Source organism: Pelobates fuscus, chromosome 2 (genome assembly GCF_036172605.1).
Source record: "Pelobates fuscus isolate aPelFus1 chromosome 2, aPelFus1.pri, whole genome shotgun sequence".
Lineage (NCBI taxonomy): Eukaryota > Metazoa > Chordata > Amphibia > Anura > Pelobatidae > Pelobates > Pelobates fuscus.
The window spans coordinates 188,618,691-188,642,473 of record NC_086318.1 but is presented as its reverse complement, the minus strand read 5'-3'; the positions used below and the strand labels follow the sequence as shown (position 1 = coordinate 188,642,473).

The 23,783-nt window shown below is 43.6% G+C and overlaps 1 protein-coding gene across 1 annotated transcript in view; it reads left to right on the top strand.

The window, feature by feature from the left end:
• Positions 1-15,907: 15,907 nt before the first annotated feature.
• LCA5 (lebercilin LCA5) overlaps positions 15,908-23,783 on the top strand; it is a 43,681-nt gene continuing 35,805 nt past the window's right edge. The window contains exon 1 of the mRNA XM_063441141.1: positions 15,908-16,282. Coding sequence (XP_063297211.1) covers positions 15,922-16,282 — 361 coding nt within the window. The 5' untranslated portion in view covers positions 15,908-15,921. The remainder of the gene's footprint in view (positions 16,283-23,783) is intronic.

The following is a 23,783-nucleotide window of genomic DNA, read 5'->3' as shown; positions in this document are numbered from 1 at the left end:
AGAAGTACTCGGCCGGAGTACTAGAGCTAATAATACTGTTAGCTGTTACTGGAATAAATTACACATATTTGTATTCAGTAATGTCTTACGCAGGGCTGCCATCAGAAATGTTGGGTCCCCTGACAAAGCACAAGTGTGTGTGTTAATGTGTAGTGAATGCAGAGAGTGTGTTAGTGTGTAGCGGATGCAGAGTGTGTGTTAGTGTAGTGAATGCAGTGTGTTAATGTGTAGTGAATGCACAGGGTGTGTTAGTGTATAGCGGATGCAGAGTGTGTGTTAGTGTAGTGAATGCAGAGTGTTAATGTGTAGTGAATGCAGAGAGTGGATGTAGTGTGTGTACAGTGATGTAGTGTGTGTTTGTGTAGTGGATGTAGTGTTTGTATGTACTAGATGAAATGTGTTTAGTGGATGCAGTGTCTGTAGTGTGTGTGTTAGACGTGTGTTAAAACACTAATATTTGTGTTCAGCAAAGTTTTCTGTGTAAATCAGTCCCCTCCCCATGTACAGGTTTATTAGTGTCTTGGAAAGTTACAGGGTTATGTTTAGGGCTTGCAAAAAAAAAGAAGGGTGTTCCTACCTACAGTGCCTTGCAAAAGTATTCACCCCCCTTGACTTTTTACATATTTTGGTACATTACAGCCTTAAGTTCAATGTTTTATTAATCTGAATTTTATGTGATGGATAAGAACACAATATTCTAAGTTGGTGAAGTGAAATGAGAAAAATATATACATAAAACTTTTTTTAGAAATAGGAAACAGAAAATTGGCATGTGCGTATGTATTCACCCCCTTTGTTATGAAGCCCATAAAAAGCACTAGTGCAACCAATTACCTTCAGAAGTTACATAATTAGTGAAATGATGTCCACCTGTGTGCAATCTAAGTGTCACATGATCTGTCATTACATATACACACCTTTTTTGAAAGGCCCCAGAGGCTGCAACACCTAAGCAAGAGGCACCACTAACCAAACACTGCCATGAAGACTAAGGAACTCTCCAAAGTAGTAAGGGACAATGTTGTTGAGAAGTACAAGTCAGGGTTAGGTTATAAAACAAATCACAGCTCTTTCTTGACGTAGCTGATCAAAAGAAAGCATGGGACGACTGAAAGTTAGACTCCCTTGACCAATCAGCGGAAGATAGAATGTCCACAAGGGATCCCCGGCCATAATGGCGGAAGAGCCTCTGACTGAGTGCGTTTCAAAAGATGAGTCTATGCTTGCTAAAGCAAAAAGCCACTTAATCCAGCAAGCAATCGTGGGACAAGACACTGGTTTGTGCGGTTGTACATAGGAGAACAACAGGGCCCAAAGGAGTACGAAGAAGTGTCGAAGAGGTGTCGTAGAATAAATGTATTGGTGAACACAACGAGTAACACAGAGCAAAGGTCTGTCTGGAAAGTAAGGGTAACTAATCATAGTGGAATTAGTTTTAGTGCAGCGAGAAATGTTGAAACGTATACCTTGAGGAGTGAAATCAATAGCATGGATATCAAATGCTTGAATATCAGATACCCTTCTGAAAGAAACTAAGTGGAGAAGAAGCGCTAACTTGGCCGACAGTTGTCGAAGAGAAAGTGTTTCGATAGGAGGCTATACTTCTAAGACTGAAAAACGTGAGGAACATCCCAAAATTTTGTATACTTAGGTGCAGGAGGCCGAGCTTGATGAATGCCTCGCAATAGGCTACAGATAGATGGATGTTTGTCCACTGCAGTATTATCAATAGGAACATGAGCTGCCGAAATTGCTGAATAAAATACATTGATAGATCTATAGGATTTACCTTGATTGAAAAGAGATGACAGGAAGTTCATAACACTAATCAAAAAAACTGAAAAGGGATCAATACTCTGTTCCAAACACCAGCAATTCCAGACTCGCCATGCTGAGAGGTAAGAACGTCTCATCCCGGGAGCCCAAAAATGGCTAAATTATCTCATGCCAAGTCCACTCTACGTGAGTTTGACCCCTTAAGGGGTTCAACGTCAAGCTATCACCTACAGGTGGTAGACAAAAATTGTGCGAGGTACTCAGATAAAAAACTCTCACCTAACAAAAGGTCACAAGATTCTTCTCCATCTGATTATGTTAAAGAAACTTTTCTGTTACCCCAGGATCAGTGTGCTACCAGGTGCTTAATTAAACAAGCTAGCATCTGTTCAGGAGATTTATCTACTTGTTTGCAAAGATTAAGTTTAAGCTGATTCTACAGTGCCCAACCGGCATTGCAACATGAGGCATGTCCCCATGCGGTTTCATGCGGACTCTACAAATCTTTAGTGAAATGCACAGACTGATCGGCAGCCTTCGCAAGCTCCTCTTTCCTCTAAAAGTGGAAATTGAGGGAAGACGGTATTGTGGAGCCATGTCCTCCATTAGCTGTTTGAAAGGCTCCTCTTCTATCATAGAAAGAACAATCTCCAACAGCAATCAGTTGGCCTATAATTCTCATGTTTTCATTGGCACTCTGGACTTTCATATTGTTACAGAATGGCCTGGACACATTGTGATGCTCCAACTAGCTATGGTCTTTGGCTGGCAGTACACTATTTCTTTGTTCTTCAACACCTCCCCTATGAGTATCTGTATGGACAGACATGGGAAAAAGGAATCTGTATGGCACGTGGGGAGAAAGAGCACATCTGGCACTGAGGGGAAAGAGGGACTGGAACTGGGGGGGGGGGGAGGGGGGGATAGAGCATCTTGCATTGGGTCTAGCTCTGATGGAGAGAGACCAACACTGGGGCAAAAAAGAGCATCTGGTATGCATGTCACTTTAACTTTTTCATGAAATTTTTTTCTTGAAATTTATATCAAAGCTTTAGTCAATAACATCATCGTCCAGTTCAGATAAGTCAAAGTTGTGGCAAACATTGCAAATGAAGTGGAGAAATAAAATACCCTGGGGTTATGTATAAAATGTGTTTCTTTTGAAAAGTAGTGCAGCATGAAAAAGGTGCAATGTGCCTGCTGGTTCCACTGGTTTCCACAGTGACTGCCCTTCTTTTAGTACACAAAACATTTTTAGTCATAAACCTCATTGTTTAATTTCTACAATTATGTTTATCTATGCCAGGGATACTCAACCTGTTAATATCTACCACCCACTTTTGTATCTATGTTGATGGTAAAATTTCCTTACTGCCCACTGGTGCCTAAATTTTTTGCACAAGTGCTAAATTCTTTTTAGATAGGATGGTTTATGCACATTTCCATCTATGCCTACTAGCGTGGGAGCTGCTTAAATTGAAGAAAAAGAAAGTAAAATGTGAAGACAAAGTTTATTGAATTTAACTTTAACTGATGATTAAAGGATCACTATATAGTGTCAGAAAAACAAAGCCCTTCAAACTCTTCAGCAGCTTACCTTTAGCCAGCGCCGGGCTCCCTCGGCGCTGGTGACCTCTACTCCCCCGCCAACGTCAGCTCCCTAGGGGAGCGGAATGCGCATCGCGCGCATTCAAAAAGTCCATAGGAAAGCATTTCTCAAAGCTTTCCTATGGACGCTCTGCGCGATGGATGCGAAATTCGCATCCAGCGTCGCAGATGCGCCTCTAGTGGCTGTCCGGAACACAGCCACTAAAGGCTGGATTAACCCCAAATGTAAACATAGCAGTTTCTCTGAAACTGCTCTGTTTGCATCTGAAGGGTTAAAATCTGAGGGACCTGGCACCCAGACCACTTCATTGAGCTGAAGTGGTCTGGGTAACTATAGTGTCCTTTTAATGAGATCCTTGAGGCTGATGCTGCGAGACTAAATATTTGATATCTTGTTCAATTTTTGGAAGGAACAAACAAAGGTCTCCTCTTTCGGTGATAATCAGACGGTTTCTCTGTTTGGTGATAATATGACTAACAGCACTAAAGCATGATTCTAAGTTATGTCGTAGAGATAAATAATAAATAAATTGAATAGCATTTTGCACGTATTTGTGATACCGGAGAAACTGACGGAAGCCAAGCACAGAGAAGTGGACACAGGTTTCTTCAGGAAGGAAGAGATTCTTTATTCGATTCACCGACCGGGGCTCAGAGGGACTAATGTCACCAAAATACAACAAGATCTGAGCCCAGAACTGACTGTGTAAATGCATAATATAGACATATAGCTCCTCCTATAGTTAACTCTACCCACATATACTCTTTACCCAATCAGCTGAACAAAGCCTAACTTCCCTTACCTGTTAGACCACATGGCTCACCCAGAACAATGGAGGAGGGGAAGTGTTTTCAGTTTCTGCATTCCTGCACTTGCTCAATACAGTGTTGATTGTATCTTAGCTACGTGTAACTGACTAACTAATACACCAACATTTACACATATGCCACATGGCAATCTTGTCCTAGTAAATTTATTTTTACTGAGATTCCACCACATTCCCCCCTTTGATGCTTCTGATATTTCACAATTCCAGATGCATCACTTAACCATAGTTTGCTTACACCTCAGGTTGCCATGAATCAGAACAGACCTCGTAAGCATCTTAGCATCATTACAAATTCCTTCAGCACTCCTCATTCTGAATATATTCTCTCTGGGCTAAGGGTTCATACTTGCAAACAGCCATTACAATCGCAGCTGTTTTCCTTTCTGTCGTGCTCTCTATGACACTCTGTATGGACCTAATTACCAATGGAACCAAACACGGTAGAAAGAGACACACTATAATCAACATGACTCCTCCTACCAATGTCTTGATCCCTCCAAGCTGCTCGTACCTACTTCCAAACCAACTACTAGAATTGTACCCGTTCCAGGCTTAAGTCGGTACATGCGTCAGTTTAGCCATGTGGCTTGTGAGATCAGCCACTGCCTGCCCTTCATCATCTATGTGCAGACAACAGTTGCTGAGATTGAACTTTCCACATACACCTCCTTCTATTTGCACTGGAAGTGAATGGAGGACTTTATCAACAGCCCAACTGGTTTACCTGGTAAGAAGGCTATGTGCTTTACAGAGGAATCCATAATTGCCTAATGGTAGAATGAGGCTTGAATCCCTGTATTAGACTACAATAACACTGCATGGGCATACAGTTTGGCTGTTAACCAGTTCCCTCACATATTACATCCCTCCTATTGGCAATGAAGCGCGCTAAGGTAGCCAGTGCCACTCATTATCTTCCCAGCTACCTACATTCAAGGATGCTAGCTTCTTTTTATGATTCACATCATAAACTTTAACTCTCAAGGTCTCTCCTGTTTCAATTGGCAACAAGAAGAAGGATGGTTTGAGCATACCTAATACACATGCCCCTTCCCAGTCCTGTGGTAACTCCGAATAGGCTTTCTTACAACAGATCCAGTACAAATTTGCTGGGGCTTTCCAACTAGATGTAGCAGATAGGTCAAACCACACATCCTTTAAATTGGTATAACTTGCAAACGGGTTAGGTGGTTCTGAGACATTTGAAGCCGACCACCAGGTTGTATTCTTTGTAGTATCATCATAAGCTTTTTGCCCTAGACAAGTCAATTCTCCTACAGATGTATTAAACATTATTCTTTTCCTTGCTATGCAAACATAACCTATAATGGAGGTCTTTAATCGCCACTCAGATTTACCTCTAACACTCATTTGATAATCGGCTTGAGAAGATATTAACTGTTCAACTGTCTCAGAACCGGAATACATTACCTCCTTTGCTTCCCATGGCCATTGGTCTCCCATGTTAGTACCTCCACACACATAGCAGTTGTTTACATTAAGACTACCAGCAATACTCTCGGCTAAATCAATAAACAAGTTCTTAGCATTATGGGGGATCTTATTTTCCACACTCATCTCCTCATAGAAGGAATGAAAAACCTGATGAGTCTGGGTTGCCACAGTATCGGTCTCTATTCATATAAATAATATTGTCCCAGGATCCAAACCTGTTCCATATATCTGGAACCCAAATAAGTTCCCAAACCTATCTATGAATCGTTCTGGGTCATTGATAAGTATATGGACTGGGTTACACTCCCTAGACTTACAATATGGCTTGGTAGGCAACTTAGTAACAATCATATCCTTATCTACTGTCTGTCCCCAAGTTGCCCACCCCACACAAGACCAATACGGGCAATAATTATAATCCTTATCTGGGCATTTTGGACTTATGTACTTATTTTTACTACTGGGACAAATATACTTATCGTTAGACCCATACGTTCTCTCCCACTTAAGATCCCCGCATACATTCCACGGTTTTCTACCACTTGATATCGCCTTACATGCATCAAATAGCAGAACACCCGAAGAATGTACGGTTTCTAATACTGTTTTATTTATTAGGGTCCCCTGTGAGTCTCCATTCCGGAGGGTCAACCAAATTGTACGGGGTTGATACTCTGGATTGAAGCACTTAGGTTCGCCTACTCCTAAATGGCATACACTATACTCTATACCTAAGTATCTACACCTAGATACATATCCTTTAAATTCATATTGTGAATGCCAAATTAGGGTCTGGGAAATATGATTACCTGTTATAGTAGTCTTAATGCAAACCTCACAGCTAGGTGTGTCGGTACCTCTACCTTCCTGAATAATAAAAAACATAAAAATACACATTATCAAGAGCACTTCTTTTGACGTCTTCATCCTCAGTCTTCGTCCGTGCGATGGCACCTCAGCTTCCAGGATGTAAGGGCTGCAAGGAATGGAATTCTGCAGGTCCTCTCTTCCCTTCACAGAGGTCCCTTTGAGACACCCTGGCTATGTCACGTGGGTGAGTGGTCTGGCTTTATTATGGCCGACAAAACACTCACTTACTGATCTCTTTAAACACACTTGTAATCCCAATATCTCCTCGTTACTCCGACTGAGTCATGCGCTTTAACCGGATCTTGCAAGGATTCTCTGGATCTATGGTAGCTTGTCATGAATCTGCCGCTGTTTTTTTTTTTTTTTTACCCTAGAGTGATGAATCCACGGAGTCACTTCTACAACCTTTACAACTGTTGGGGTAGATAAAAGAACAACATAGGGACCTCTCCACTTGGAACCTAATGGAACAGTGTTCCATTCTTTTATCCACACTTGATCCCCTGGATGGTAAGAATGAACAGGTGGATAAATATTCACAGGTAATCTATCTTGTACCCATTTCTGTACCTCCTCCATAGTTTTACCCAACTCTACAACCTGCTGCCGGGTAATTCCTTCTCCCAACTGACTCAAATCCCCCCTTAAGTTACCAAGTATGGAAGGTGGATGCCCATACATAATTTTTCAGCAGTACCCCAGAAACAAAAGAAAGCATCTTTGAGGTCTAGGAAGGTATAGTAGGTTGCCCCACCTGGTATTAAAGCAAGCAGATTATAGGGGATGGGTACCACTGGGTGTATATTGACTACTGCATTATTAACTGCGTTTAGATCTTGTACAGGATGATACTCATCTGATCCCGGCTTCTGAACAGGTAATAATGGAGTGTTCCAAGGGGAGGTACAGAATTTTAGGATGTCATACTTTGCACACTTATCCACATAGGTTTGTATATTTTCCTTAGCCCTCTATAATATATGGTACTAACTAAGGCTAACAGGATACGCTCCAAGCTTTAATTCAATGTGTATTTGTGGAATATTGCGAGCAAGTCCTGGAGAATTATTCTCTGTCCATATTCTTGAAATGTCAAATAAGGATTCATCACTCTTAGGGTCTGTATTTGTTATTATAGAGTAGAAGTGCCATTCTTCTTCCCTTTGCACCGATACTGATATTATACCTGGTGATCTATTAAACTTCAGAGACGTTGATCCGTTGGGTTTAAAAGTTATCTGGGCTTGAAGCTTTGATAATAGATCTCGTCCTAGAAGCTGAACTGGACACTCCAGCATATATAGGAACTGGTGCTTAACAAAATGGCCTCCTAGAATACAAGTATGACTCCTGAGAATTGGTCTAGCAGCGCTTTTCCCAGTAGCTCCTATCATAGTTATAGTCTTCCTGAAGGAGGAGCAACTAGGTTAGTTACCACAGAGTACTCAGCACCAGTGTCAATCATGAAAGAGCTCCTCTTTCCCTCTATTGATACATCGACCATAGGCTGCACTCGGCTAAAGGGGGATGGAGCCCAGTCGGTATCAATAGTCTTCCATGACAGTGTCAGCCAGACCGACAAAATCTCTATCTTCTCTATCCCTTAATCTCTAGGTAGGGGAATAGTATACTACTGTCATTCCCTCCAAGACTTTCTCTATAGCCACCTCTGTAACCATCTCGTAACCTTCTCTCTTGTCTTATCTATAACTTGCTTTATATTCCCTCTGTGGGCAGTCACTTTTCCAATATCCTTCCTCTCTACAATACGCACAGTGATTCCTACTTCCTCCCTTACTCAGCCTATTCTCAACTCCTCTATTCTCCTCCCTTCCATGTCTCTCTACACTTATGATAGCTACAGCTAGCATATCTGCCTTCATCCTCATTTTACGTTCTTCCTCCTGCTTTGTTTCAATCTCCCTGTTCATATACACCTGACTTGCAATTTCCATTAACTGTGATATGGACATTCCTACAAATCCCTTTAACTTTAGCAATTTTCTTTTGATATCACCTTGGGTCTGGCTGACAAATGCTGAGTTGTTCATTCGAGAGTTCTCAGGGGCCTCTGGATTAAAAGGAGTATATAATCTATATGACTCCAGCAATCTCTCATAGAAAGCACTAGGTGACTCGTCGGCTTTCGTAAAGGAATTATGGGTCTTCCAATTAAACAGATCAGTCATGGTGAACGGTACATAAACAAATACAGGGTCTGCCAACTGTAATTGACCATTAATATCAATGTGTGGGGGACCAAGGGTAAGCTGCAGTGGCATTTGTAAATGTCAAAGTTGGAGGGCAACGGTCATTTGTCAGGTTAGGGTGGGACTTAGATAGGGTTGTTTAGTCATAGGTTCCGGTCGGGGAGTGGTGAGGTAGGTGGAAATGGATAAATTAATTTTACTGGTCAGTAACTTGGATAACAAAATGTTTCGGACAGGGCTAGGAGGAGCCTGACCAGTAACCAAAAATGGTAAAAGTGTATTCCAGCGTCCTATACCATTGACCATTTCATCCAGTTGTATTTCAAAACTAATTTACTTTTACTAAAGGCACACAAGGCTCAGTAATTATAGTGTTATGTCAGTGGTTATGGTGTTTTCAGTGATTATGGTATTGTCAGTGGTTATGGTGTTTTCAGTGGTTATGGTATTATCAGTGGTTATGGTATTAGCAGTGGTTATGGTGTTTTCAGTGGTTATGGTGTTGTCAGTGATTATGTATTGTCAGTGGTTATGGTGTTGTGTAATTGCTGAGAATTATCTGATTCAGTGGATCAGAGTTACTGTTATTAAGAATTCTCCTCACAATTTTGACTGCTAATAATAAAACTGAACAATAATAAAAAAAAAAAAACACTAAAATACCCTTCCACCAAAAATGGCCTCAGGGTACAAGAACCAGTTTGGGGGGTAGGTAGGCACAGAGAGCACAGGTGGACATACCAGCTGCACCAGTTCTTGCTAAAGAATTTAGTTGAGGGATGGTCAGATGGGTCAGATTCCATTGGGGATGGACAAACCAGTTTTTGGTAACCATCTAGTAACACAAACTGTTTTAAACAGTTTTTTTAAAATATGGAAACTGGTCATAGAATTCAAACATAATAGATACAGCCACATGTACACGCTGCACTAGATTTAAATCATGACAGATTACCACAGAGGCCATTCTCTACTACATAAGGTAGCCAATTTAACCCCAAAATCACAAACATTATATCCCTTTTTAAAGTTATTTAGCATACATTCTAAGGGATCAACAATCTTTGAATTCTGGCGCATCCATACTTAGCAACGGAGCGTCTAATTCAAAGAAACACAACAAACACACCTCCAACAGTCACACTCGTTTCCCGGGCAACAGCACCATGTGGCACAGTTACTAGGTCAAACTCATACAACAAAACATACAGGGAATTCCCGTACACACACAGCTGTTACACCAGTCAGTAAATAACTAATACTGTGCCCTTTGGCGGAACTATACAGTCACCGACGCTATAATTCCCTATATCTGAATTACCCGTCTATAACATACCCCAGTAACATCGTCTTTACAAACAGTAGTTATAGTACGGTTAGCATTGGTTAGAGTACAATTTAAAGTCACAGTTCAATTAGTAGTGGTTATGGTGTTAAACATACAACATAGACAACAGTTATTAGTAGTTATTTACAATATCAGTAGTTATTATACATGGTTATGGTACCGTGCGCTATAATACAGTTACACACTATTCACACTCTCGCTAGACGGCAGAGCTCACGCTATCTGGCAAGATATACACTCTACTACAACAATCTTTAACACATTTACAATTCCCAACTAATCTATTGGCCAGTACCTTGATGGACTACCTAAAACAATTTACATCCGTTTTGGTTAGCCACGCTGCCCAAACACCACATATAGCGAACTCGAGGGCGGAATTTACACAGAACCCTCTTAGTCTATATACTCTATCAAAAATCTAGTGGGTTCCAAATTTACACGCCTTCCCACTTAGCCAAGATAGGTTGAGATCTAGCAGACCGAATTTACACAGACGCCGCTTAGTCTCCCGGTCCCTCCGACCTAGCGAACGTAATATACACCCTAGAACGCTAGTCTAGACAAGACACCGGTGTCCGGCTAGGGCTATTTACACCAGAACCCCGCCTGACTCCAAACCAAAATTAAACGGGCTTACTAAAGGGCGTTTAATTGAGCGGTGCGCCTTCGCTCCTTCCCTCCACTGGAGGGGGCAGATTCCATACACAAATAACCCCTTATGGGCCTACCGCACAATCGGTATCCAATACCCCTAGTGGGTCCTGCCGTCTAAAACAGCAGTTGTCTTACCTCCTCGTTCCTGAACCTGAGTTCACACTCATCGACGGGGACACCCCAGCACTTCTCACGTAGAGGCCGATGATCTCCTGGACAACAGACCAGTGGCGCCGAGACGAAAGGAGGTCCACGCAGAAGTTCAGGGGTGCAGCCGTAGGGAGCGTGGGCAAAGATAGACCGTCTCACGCCTCTGCTTCTCAGCTACCGTTGAACGATGAGCTTCCCGGCCAAATGCACCAAATGATACCGGAGAAACTGACGGAAGCCAAGCACAGAGAAGTGGACACAGGTTTCTTCAGGAAGGAAGAGATTCTTTATTCGATTCACCGACCGGGGCTCAGAGGGACTAATGTCACCAAAATACAACAAGATCTGAGCCCAGAACTGACTGTGTAAATGCATAATATAGACATATAGCTCCTCCTATAGTTAACTCTACCCACATATACTCTTTACCCAATCAGCTGAACAAAGCCTAACTTCCCTTACCTGTTAGACCACATGGCTCACCCAGAACAATGGAGGAGGGGAAGTGTTTTCAGTTTCTGCATTCCTGCACTTGCTCAATACATTGTTGATTGTATCTTAGCTACGTGTAACTGACTAACTGATACACCAACATTTACACATATGCCACATGGCAATCTTGTCCTAGTAAATTTATGTTTACTGAGATTCCACCACATTTGGATACAACGCAGGCATTTTTTCATTTTGCCAGAGTTTTTGGTATCCACCATTGTCAAAATTACATTTACTCTCTTCATCATATTTAAGTTCTAATAGTTATTATTGGCAATTTATATTAACTTCAGCAAAATCTGCTGTAAAAGGATTCATCATCCAGTCATACACCTTCAAGCTCAAAATATGTTTAAATAGTTTTTCAATATCCAATTTAAGTTAATTGAGGTGGCTACTGAACCTTTCAATCTTCTCTGGAGTTACATCATCTTTTATAGATGACAATTCAGGAAACTGATGAAATTCTCTCTTTTTTTACAATTTATATTTGCTCTTTGAATCTGCAAATTAATTTCATTAAATATCTTGAAAATACTGGTTTTAATTGTTCATAGAGACCAGCCTCATTATTACTTTAAAAAAAAACTGTATGACATTCATATAATTCAACAAAACGATTTCTGCCCTCCACTAAGTAATGGCAAGTTGGGATTTTGACACTTCCGATAAAAATGCTTTTGGTTTCCCAGCATGGTTACATGTTCTGCGCTTAGACGTGCTTCCTTTTGCTCGTCGTGAGAGATTTCACAGGGCCGCCCAACACGCATGCACACGTGCTTCCATTTAGCCATCAAGAGAGATTTAGCAAACAGAGCATTCACGCATGCGTGTTGGGCATTTTTATGATGTTTCTCTAGATGGCTGTAGGAAGGCGTGTGCATGCGGTTGTGCTGGAGAACCGAGAGTCACGGATAAAAACCCACCACCGCCAACCATGAAAGCTTGAATTGCTCACTAGTGGGCGGTAGCAACCAGGTTGAAGACCACGGATCTACGCTAACTGCCAGGTGCAAAGGACAGAGCTTGTAACAATAATTGACAGCTAAACATAACTTTAAAACCACAAAAAAATAGAAGTTTCCCTTTAAATTGTCTGAGTGCACCTTAAAGGACCACTTTAGTGCCAGGAAGACAAACTTGTTTTCCTGGTACTATAGTGTTAATAGGTCCCCCCTACCCTCATGGCCCCACTCCCGCCGGGCTCTAGGGGGAGGAAGGGGTTAAAGGCTTACCTTTCTCCAACGCCGGGCTCCCTTGGCGCTGGGGACTCTCCTCCCTCTTCCGCCGAATGCGCGGCAAGAGCCGCGCGCGTATTCAGTCAGTTCATAGGAAAGCATTCTCAATGCTTTCCTATAGACGCTGGTGTCTTCTCACTGTGAAAAATCACAGTGAGAATCGCGGAAGCGCCTCTAGCGGCTGTTAACGAGACAGCCACTAGAGGCTGCTATGTTTACAGCTGCAGGGTTAACCCTAGATGGACCTGACCTTCATTAAGCTTAAGTGGGCTGGGTGTCGATAGTGGTCCTTTAACCTACAATATGTCCCCACAGATTTTTTTTAAATAGCGTTTTGCACTGGATTTATGGTATCATAGTGTCCATTACCCGAACCCAATGCATCTTTTTCAAAAACTATTTTTTGTAAGGACATTCTAAAGTCTTTTGTTTTGTTTTTTTACGTGAATTGACCTCAAGTTTAGATTTTGGCTCTCGTCCTATGAGATTAAAGCAGGCCCTGCTGGCTCTTAGACCCTGCATCCCTCAGAGCTGTACCAACACCCCCACCAGGAGGAGCAGGGAGGCCCCAGCTAATCACCACAGCAGGCCTCACACGGCTCACTCGGCCCACCGTGTGCTGTGCCCGTTGCCTGGTGCAGGACAAATGCTGGGCGGCGATAGCCGGAGCTCCTCCTCGCGCCGTTACCGTGGAGCCGCGAGTAAATACGCCGAGGGCAGCGCTTGGTAACAGGCACACCGCTTAGCAACGAGGACAGCGAGCCTCCACAGAGACACCGTCCGAGAACCGCGAGTCGAGAGCCGCCCTCCCTCACACAGCACCGGCCGGGGGTCAGGGGAGCAGCGGCATTGCGGCCCAGCTCGGACAGCCGTCTGCACTCCGAGACTCGCACTCCGAGACTCGCACTCCGACAAGCACCCGGCAGAGTGGGTATGGGATCTATCCTGACTGACTGACGGCTATAGGTACTATCACAGGAGCAGGGCGGCCACCTGTAACTGTTTACTGACAAACTAGCACGTTACCAGCTGTTCGGCATGCACCGCTAACCACAGCATAGGGTACAATGTGAGAGTTTACATTTTTATTTTTTTTGTTAAAGGGTCTGGAAGCTGTGATACTGCATAGCCATAGACTGTTACATGGGGAAACAAATGAGTGCCATTCCTTTCAGTAGCCCCCTCCCCTCCCTACTGGAAGCAGTAAGATTCAATGTACAAAATGATGAAACATGAGGTTTTCTTTAATAGGTGTCCTGATGGCAGTGGAGAATCACTTAATCGGGTTGGGGATTGGAAGTTCAGAAATAGGTGACCTGGAGCTGTTGGGGTGGGGTTGCTGTTTAGTACTGGCAGTTGCGGGTTATTGTAACAAATGTCCTGGTAGCTGTAGTGACACTGTAGGTACCAGGGCCAATGCAAGATTTTATTTTTTTTTTGTGTGTTTTAATTTTTTTTTTTTGCAGTGCATATATGTATAACAAGCATGCAGGTGGTATGTTTTCCTGGCAATATAGTGGTCCTTTAAAACTGTAGAGGGGCAATATGGCTTTTGGGAAGACCAATCAGGAGAGGGTTACAATACTCCATGCTGGAAATTTACTTCTTGCTAGCATCTTGCGTAAGAAAGGAGAGGATGAGGGCTATGTTTTTATAATGTAATCTACAGGATTTCGCAACATACTGGATGTGAGGCTCAAAGGTGAGGCCAGAGTCAAGTATGACGCCAAGACAGCGCACTTGCAAGGATGGACTTAAAAGACCACTATAGGCACCCATACCACTTCAGCTTAATGAAATGGTCTGGGTGCCAGGTCCATCTAAGATTAACCCTGCCTGCTGTAAACAGCAGTTTCAGAGAAACTGCTATGTTTACAAATGGGTTAATCCAGCCTCTAGTGGCTGTCTCATTGACAGCCGCTAGAGACTCTTCCGCGCTTCTCACTGTGATTTTTTTACAGTGAGAAGTTGCCAGCGTCCATAGGAAAGCATTGAGAATGCTTTCCTATGGACTTTCTGAATGCGCTCGCGGCTGTTGCCGCGCATGGGCATTCAGCCGATGACGGCCAAAGGAGGAGGAGAGTCCCCAGACTCAGTGAGTTTTTTTTAACCCCCTTCCTCTCCATTCAGCCCAACGAGAGTGGGACCCTGAGGGTGGGGGCACCCTCCGGGCACTATAGTGCCAGGAAAAGGAGTTTGTTTTCCTGGCACTATAGTGGTCCTTTAGGTGGATACCACTAACTTGAAGGGAGAGTGAAAGACGAGGATTAGTATTAGGAGGAAGAAAGACAAGGAGTTCAGTTTTAGAGAGATTAAGTTTCAGAAAGCGGGAGGACATCCAGTCAGAGATGGAAGATAAGCAAGCAGTGACATGTTGCAGGGGAGAAGAGATATAACTAGGTGTCATCAACGTACAGGTGGTAGTGGAATCCAAAATAGGTAATAAGTTTGCCAAGAGAGGCAGTATAAAGAGAAAATAGAAGGGGACCAAGGATAGAGCCTTGGGGGACTCCAACCAAGACAGGACAAGGGGAGGAGGTATCATTAGAAAAGGAGACCCTGAATGAGCGTTGGGAGAGATAAGAGGAGAACCATGAGAGAATAGAGACAGAGTGATTAAAGAGTTTGAAGAAGGAAAGCATGATCAACGGTGTCAAAGGCAGCAGAGAGTTCCAAGACGAATTAGTATGGAGTAGTGGCCTTTGGATTTAGCTGCGATTATGTTGTTAGTAACTTTGATACGAGCAGTCTCAGTAGAGTTGAGAGGGCGGAAGCCAGATTGAAGAGAGTCAAGGAGAGAGTTGAAATTTAGGAAGTGAGACACACGGGCAAAGACAAGTCTTTCCAGAAGCTTTGAGGAAAAAGGGAGCAGGGATATGGGACGATAGTAGAGGGGGAGGACGGGTCAAGAGATGTTTTGTTTTTTTCCTCAGTACTGCATGAATTATTCTAAATATTCAAATAAACCATGACCCATACAAATTGCATCTTTTGTTTATTTTCAATGTTGGTATGTAATGTTTGTGTGTCAGCTAGTTCATAAGTCCATCTTATTCTATAACTTTGTGCCACTTATTGATGGTTTCCAATAATTTTATATTTCATGTTTTTTTGCACAATTGATGTTTCCTTGTAAAAATCATGGAGTGGTGTGTGTGTTTTTCTTTGTTTCCTCCCCCCCCCCCCCCCCCATTTCAATCCTCTTTGTTATAGTTTATTTTTGTTAAACATTAGTCTTAGTACAATTTTTATTTGTTTTGTTTAGCAATGCACAGAATATTGACATGAACACTAGAAGTACTTACTATCCGTATGAGGAAAGTTACAAATTGAGAAGAAGTCCATCAACACCACGGGAATCTACTAGCACTATGACTTATACTGCCAAGAAAAATACAGATAACAAGATGAAAGGCAATCAGGATTTAGATGTTGGTGAACGAGGTCGAGCAAGAAGCAGGCATGATCCTGATAATGACAGAACCTCTGATGTTGAAAAGAATAGTGACTCCTATTATTCTGATGATTATGACAATACAACGTATGAGTCTGACCAGACACCAACACCAAGCTTTAAGTCTAGATCTCCGCGTGGTAAAAAGGTCAACCCAAAATTTAGGTCTTCTACACCAGAGCAAAGCAAAGGTTGGTATTCTGTTCTGTTCACATGTGAAGTAGGGTCTCAGAACAAGGAAGCTGGCTGTGTAACCATGCTATGTTTACAAGTAGGGACTAAGTAAAGTATAATACAGAGTTTTGTACACGAGGCATGGCTAGCAATGTAACTCCTAAATGTTAAAGAACTGAACACTGGGACGGCATGGCATGATCTATTCACCAAAAATATATAATTAAGTTAAAGTTATTTTGGTGCTTAGAGTATCCCTTTAACAAAGTATCAAGTAGGAATGTGCTTGGTATTGCCAGAACTATACATTGTAAGTGAGAAGATGAGTTAATTGGATTTGGTGTGTGTAGAGCCACCCATCCATCCATAAGACTTTTGTTTACTATTTTTAGGTTGGGTTTAAAGGGTTACTCAAACACTTTTTTTTTTTTTTTTTTGTCAATCTTTCTTTTATTGAGGCATAGGGTTATGGTGGTACAGAATAAAGAGAAGGAGACTTGCAGGGGTTATACAGGCTAATATCATCATAACAAGTGACAAAATCTCCTAGAATTATCAGCCTCATTTTATATTTTTTAAACAAGCTTAAAACATTGAGTTATTCAAACAGGTGGGTTATAATGTATGTCTCGGTTATCCAGCTTAATTAATGTAACGTTGATACATCAATATACATTTTGTGTAAAAACATAGAGATATCAGGCTTTATAACAGTAATAGATTGGTTTAAACCCGCTAAGCTTGGCAGATTTGTAAGCAATCGGGTTCTGGAGCTTAACAATGCTAAATTGGTCGTCGTAATACAGCTAGCACTTTATGTAAGGTTAACATTTCAGTAGTTTCTAATACATCTGCTATATGTTTACAAGTTAGGTTTGTAATGCGGTTTGTGTTGCCGTATATTATGGCATGGTTTGTAAGCAGGGTTGTGTGAAGCATAAACCATCGTCTACCCACATACTGGGCCAAACAATGCCATGAGGCCGGAGACACCAAAGAAAAATATGTACTGTCGTTAGCTAGCTTTAGTTGTATTAGGTATGTTCTAGGTCTGCTATTGAGCTGATCCCTATGAAACAGGCATACAGTGACTTGCTTGATGAAGGTGCTTAGTAGTGTGACATGCTAGATTTAGATCAACTGTGAAAACAACTTAAACAGCGACCACGAGGTGCTCTCATGGCTTGTCAGCCAGAAAATTGTGGGCTAGGTTGTGGTCCGAGGAATTCAAGAAGTGACATAATATACTGGTAGCTTTACACTAAATACGGGCTATACATTGCGGAATTTAAAAAGAGTGGGATGCCTGTACATCAAGACTGTCTAGGCCCTATTACACAGCGGGCTACCGTATGCAATAGTTAAGCAAACATAAAGGTAAAATTAATTAAATACGGTCTAAGCAGCGAAAAACATCAAGCAACGTAAGGCATACGTTGCACAGTTATAAGTTTCAGTAGCCTGTAGCTGTCAGAGTCCAGTGGTGTGTTGTACCGTGGTTTACCAGGGGTGCACTCCAGCCATACCCAGATCCGCGGTATTTTCATCCGACGCCATGAATGTGCTTCAGGAGATAGTCTGTGTGGTGTCTCCGTTCTTCCTCTGGCTGTTCTGCGCCCGGTGTCGGTCTGCTTGATGGGCTCCCTTGCCCGTAGTGTGTGTGCGGGTCCGTGATGTGCGGACGCTTGCTGCACTTGCCCGGTGGTGTTGTACCTCGTTGCAGACGGTGCGTGTCCATTTACGTGGGGAAGTCTGCAGCTGGCCCAGAAGTTTCGGTGCCACCAGGAGGCCGTCAGGCTGGTTCTGTTCACGGTTCTCTCCCTGGCGTGCGCGGGAGCGAGTGTCTGAGTCTAAGGGGCTTGATGGCGATTTCCGCCTCATGAAGTGTCGGCGTTGCCCGCTGGGATCCCCTCTGGAGGCCCGAGGAGGGTTCCAGTTCATATTTCGCCTCGTCGCCGGGCGGATCCAAGCCGCTGCTTCTCTCCTCGCCCGCCTGAATGCCTGCCCCTGGTTGTGGAGCTTTGTGCAGAGGTGATCAAGGAGTCTGCCGCAGAACTCTGCTATATTCCCGGGGGGCTTGTGTAGTGGGCGCTTCGTCCCATGCTGCTTTGTCGCCGCCATTTTGTTTGGGCCTCGTGGATCCCGTTTGTTTGTCGCTTGGTGTTGTCGTTTTACAGGGGTTGTCATCCCCATAGTGGACCGGGATAACCCCCGCCGGTCCGAAGGGGGGGGTAGCAGGGCTTTGCTCTTCTCACGCTTGTGTGCGGGCTTCGAGTCGGGGGATCGGCCGCCTCCTCCATGCTCTAGGCCCCGCTCAGGATTAGGCCACGTGGCCGGTTCGGGCTTTCCCGTGGCGGTTTGGCACCGGAGTGGTACCATTCTGCTCCGCGTGGGGACCCGGTTCGATATCTGGGTACCTTTTGTCGTGGGCTTCATGAAATCAGACAGATTAGGTATTTGTATGCTCTCTGGTGCAGGAGCCCTCAGAGGACACGTCCGGCCATCTTGGCTGTCAGGCCCCGCCCCCCTCAAACACTTTTTTAAAGACCTATATTTAAAAAAAAAAAAAAAAACTACTTGGAAATGCCGTATTGGGCATTACTGGCTAGGTCACCCCTTTCAAACCTGCAAAAAGACGTGCTGAATCTTTCAGTCTGTTTCATTTCTGGTCTTCTGACTTTTTAGCATGACTTGTGCTTGGATATGGAGACTTTACTCTTTCTGATGTCTTACAATATTTTTTTTAATTTCCTTTTTTTATTTTTACATACATTTTTGTTATTGATAATGAAAAGCATATATGTTTTTAGTACAAAGTTGAAACTTGCAAGCCATGCACAACATTTTTTTTTCACCGCTGTATTTGACAGGCATGTTGTGTATTGCTTATAAATGTACAGTTCCTTATTCCATGCCTGCTGCCACATGGGAGTGATAACATGAGGGAATAGTTAAAACATATGCCCCTGTTTTTCATGTGAGATCAGCTGTGGATTGTTACATTTCCGACAACAGGAGTTGAGTGTTATTAACACTTAAGGAATTGCTATGGATTGTTAGATCCATTTTAGAAAACCATAATTCCTTGTTGATGTAGTTTATGTATGTTGTGGCCAGGGCCGGACTGGGAAAAAAAATTCGGCCCGGGCATTTTTTAATCACAACGGCCCACTGAAAAGGGGGTGGGGCCAGATAGGGTGTGTTTTGTCATCCCCAATGACAAGCACACCCCATCTCAAACTGAGCATGTTGGTTCAATGCTCTTCCAGGGCAGACCATGTGCAGAGCTCTAGCATGAGAAAAAGGCCCTGTATTTGTTCTGCACAGCGCAAGCAAATTTAGTAACATGCTTGCTTTGTGTTTGCTTGAAATATGTCTCTGGTGTCTCCATAAATCGGATACCAGGAGACAAAAATGCCGGCAAGAGTTCTGTGCGTGTGTTTGGAGCCTGCTTATGGTATTGCGTGTGTGTAGAGTGTGCTGATTGTGGTGTGGTTTTGTGTTAATAGGTTGGTTTCAGTCATGTTGTGTTTGTGGTGGAATGTTATGTATGTGTCTAGGTGCTGTAGAGTGTGTGTGTGTGTGTGTGTAGGGGTTGTAGAGAGTGTGTGTTTAGGGAATGTATTATGTGTTTGCTTACAAGGAATCTATTGTGTGCAGGGGCGTATTAGCCGCGAGGCAAACAAGGCATTTGCCTTGGGCGGCATTTTCCAGGGGGCGGCAAAAAACGCCGCCCCCAAATGCCCAAGGCAAATGTCTTGTTAGCCTTGCGGCTAACAGACCTGCTGGTTGCTGGGCGGCCGGCGAGGGAGCTCTTCCCCTGAGCTCTCTGCTCAGCTCCCTCGCGCGCCGCCCGCAGAGTGAGACTGGGAGCCGGAATATGACGTCATATTCCGGCTCCGCCTCCCAGCCTCACTCTGCGGGCGGCGCGCGAGGGAGCTGAGCAGAGAGCTCAGGGCAAGAGCTCCCTCGCCGGCCGCCCAGCCTGCCCGCCAGTGCCGCCCTGCAGCCACTGGACCACCAGGGAATGGGAGAACCCCCCAACCCCAGCATTCCCAAAGGTAAGGAGGCGGGGGGGGGGGGGAGGGGAGTAAATAAAAAAAAAAAATGTGTTAATGTGAGTGTGTGTGTGTGTCTGTTAGTGTGTGTGTCTGTTAGTGTGTGTGTCTGTTAGTGTGTGTGTGTGTGTGTGTCTGTTAGTGTGTGTGTGTGTCTGTTAGTGTGTGTGTGTGTGTCTGTGTCTGATAGTGTGGGTGTGTGTGTGTCTGTGTGTGTGTCTCACTGTGTGTGTCTGTTAGTGTGTGTGTGTGTCCGACTGTGTGTGTCCGACTGTGTGTGTGTGTCTGTTAGTGTGTGTGTGTGTGTGTGTCTGTTAGTGTGTGTGTGTGTCTGTTAGTGTGTGTGTCTGTTAGTGTGTGTGTGTGTTAGTGTGTGTGTGTGTGTGTGTGTGTCTGTGTCTGTGTCTGATAGTGTGGGTGTGTGTGTGTCTGTGTGTGTGTCTCACTGTGTGTGTCTGTTAGTGTGTGTGTGTCCGACTGTGTGTGTCCGACTGTGTGTGTCCGACTGTGTGTGTCCGACTGTGTGTGTCCGACTGTGTGTGTCTGACTGTGTGTGTCTGTTAGCTAGTGTATGCGTATCTGTCAGTGAATGTGTGTGTATTTAGAAGGCGGGGCAGGGGGGAAGGGTTGGATGGAGGTGGCGCGCGCGCGGGGGGGGGTGTCTGAGTTTTGTCCTGCCTAGGGCAGCACAAAACCAAGATACACCACTGATTGTGTGCATAGGGGATCCAGAGAGTGTATGTCAGAAATGTAGTGCGTGTGTTTGAAGGACCCAGACTGTGTATAGGAGATCTAGTGAGTGAGTGTGTAGAGGATTTGGAGTGTATATAGGGATCTAGTGTGTGTGTGTAGATGATCCAGAGTTAGGTAAGGGATCTAGTGTGTGTCTGGAATGTAATGTGTTTGGGGGTGCAGTATATATACATATGTTTGGAAGTATTGTGTGGGGGGTATAGTGTGTGTGTGTGAGAGCCGGCGACTGCATCACGCCGCATGTGGGCCAGTGAGGGAGATCTTTGATCTCCCCACCGACCCGTCATGGAACAGAGCGGGGCCGGTGCTCGGATAGCATGGGCCCTGCATGAACTGTCCAGGGAGATCTACTTGCCTTATCCCAACGCTGAGTTGACACTCAGATATCCAGCGACTAGCTGCGCACGCATTAGACTTCCCCACAGGAAAGCATTGAATCCATGCTTTTCTATGGAGGGAAATTTATGCTGGATGTCCTCATGCAGAGCGTGATGACGTCCTGCATCAGCTAACAGACCAAAGGTCCGTTTCCATCCAGTAATCGCGCCCAGTGTCTGTGTGGGAGACCGCCACTGGAAGCAGACTTGGTGCTGCAATATAAACATTGCACATAGACCAGTTCAATGAGCTGAAGTGTTCTGGGCTCCTATAGTGTCCCTTTTAATCATGACACGAGAGGGCTGACACTGTAGCTGGATTCTTAAAGCCGATGGTTGGTCTATTTCCCTGATATTTTCCAAACATTAGTCCTGGTGACTGGATACTTCCTCATTGGACGTTTTTTACATTAATTTATTTTTCATTAATAAATCAATTGTAGAACTTGACAAGAGGAAACATAGATGAAACAATCTGCACAAACGGACGTAGGATATTGGAAAACAGCTAGTGTGTGCAGAGACCTTTTTTATGGATTTTGTGGCACAGGTTCTTCTTCTTCTTTGCTACATTACTTTTACCTACTCTAGTCACTCTCAACTGCAGCAACAGATGAGCTTAGTGTTCAGAGCTGCTGCTACTTCTGGTTTATGAGTTACTGTAAAATCCCCTTGCTGGAAACACAGACACAGACAGAAACATAGAATCACTTTGTACCACTTACCACAAATAACTAATTGGTTGTGGTGTCTTAACTATATGTTATCCAATGGAGTTAGGAAAACGCCAAAATTTCTCCTGAGAACCCTCTTTCACAACAACTGTACTCATTATCATAGATAAATACAATACTCCACAGATTAATCTGACATCACTAACCAAAAACAAAATCCAGTACAATTCACCATCCTTACTATTAAAGGACCACTATAGGCACCCAGACCTTTTCAACTCAATGAAGTGGTCTGGGTGCCAGGTCCCCCTAGTTTTAACCCTGTAGCTGAAAACATAGTTTAAGAGAAATTGCTATGTTTACACTGCAGGGTTAATCCAGCGTCTAGTGGCTGTCTCCCTGACAGCCACTAGAGGCCACTTCCGCAATTTACACAAAGTAAATCACACTTATTTGACGCTGGACGTACTCACGGAGTCCAGTGTTAAAAACGATCCCCATAGGAAAGCATTGAGTGATGCTTTCCTATGGGTGGGTTTGAATGTGCGCCCGCACACACACACACACACACTGCTGGAATTGGCACTTAATTTGGTTTAATCCCTCCAGTAATGTATTTATGGCACTTTAAATATAACAACCTCTTTTTTTTGTTTGCCTTGGTAAACATCGGGATAACCTTTACTTGGATGATGGAACAAGGAAGCTCTTTAGACAAAAACATGTTTGCTGCATTGTTTAGCATGACACTACAAGCACCATAATCACTACTTTATTGTTATTTTGCTATGAGTACAGCCCCTTCTGTCAAACAATTTTCAGTTCCTGGCACCTATAGCCACCGCCGTGTTGTGGGACACAACACTAGGAGTTTAATTTCCTCATTACTGAGTAAGCAATGTGTGTTCATGCTGAGCAGTGATAGATTCAGAACTGTCTGCATTGATTCAGAGTGGCAGGATCATTTTACAACTCAGAATTGCACTATACTGTAATGTTGGTACATGTACTTGCAGAAATGCATCCAGAATATATGGGAAGAAAAAACACAAATGGAGTAAGCAGTCACCAGGAAAGGATATTGATGGCAATCGACTATAATTCTCATTTAATGAGCAATGTTAAAGCAACACTATAGTGCCAGGTATACAAACATATATATTCCTGACACTGTAGTCCTGAAGTGGCTTAACAGTAAAAAGGTGATCTTTTCTCTCACACTGCATCGGTCTCACCGTGGGTGGCTCTGCCTCCATGGCTGAAATGATCAGTCTTGATTATCTGAGCCAATCAAATGCTTTCCCATAGGAAAGCATTGGGTGGCAGTAGTGCCTGCGCCAATCAATACCACCTCATAGAGATGCACTGAAACAATGTATCTCTATAGGAAACGTTTAGCATATCTGTGCATTGAGTGGAGACACTGAACACCAGTGGTGCACACTTTGCAGCCTTGGACTAGGAAGCATTTTTTTTCTCTGAAAAGGTATTGTTTACAGTGCTAACACTGCAGGGACATGCCATAGATACCTGAACCACTACATTACACACAGGCATCCAACAGAATACAAATGTGTATTTCTTGCAATATAGTGTCCCATTGGCTGTTTAGGACCCCACCCGCAGGGAGTTAAAATATATATTTTACTTATCTTT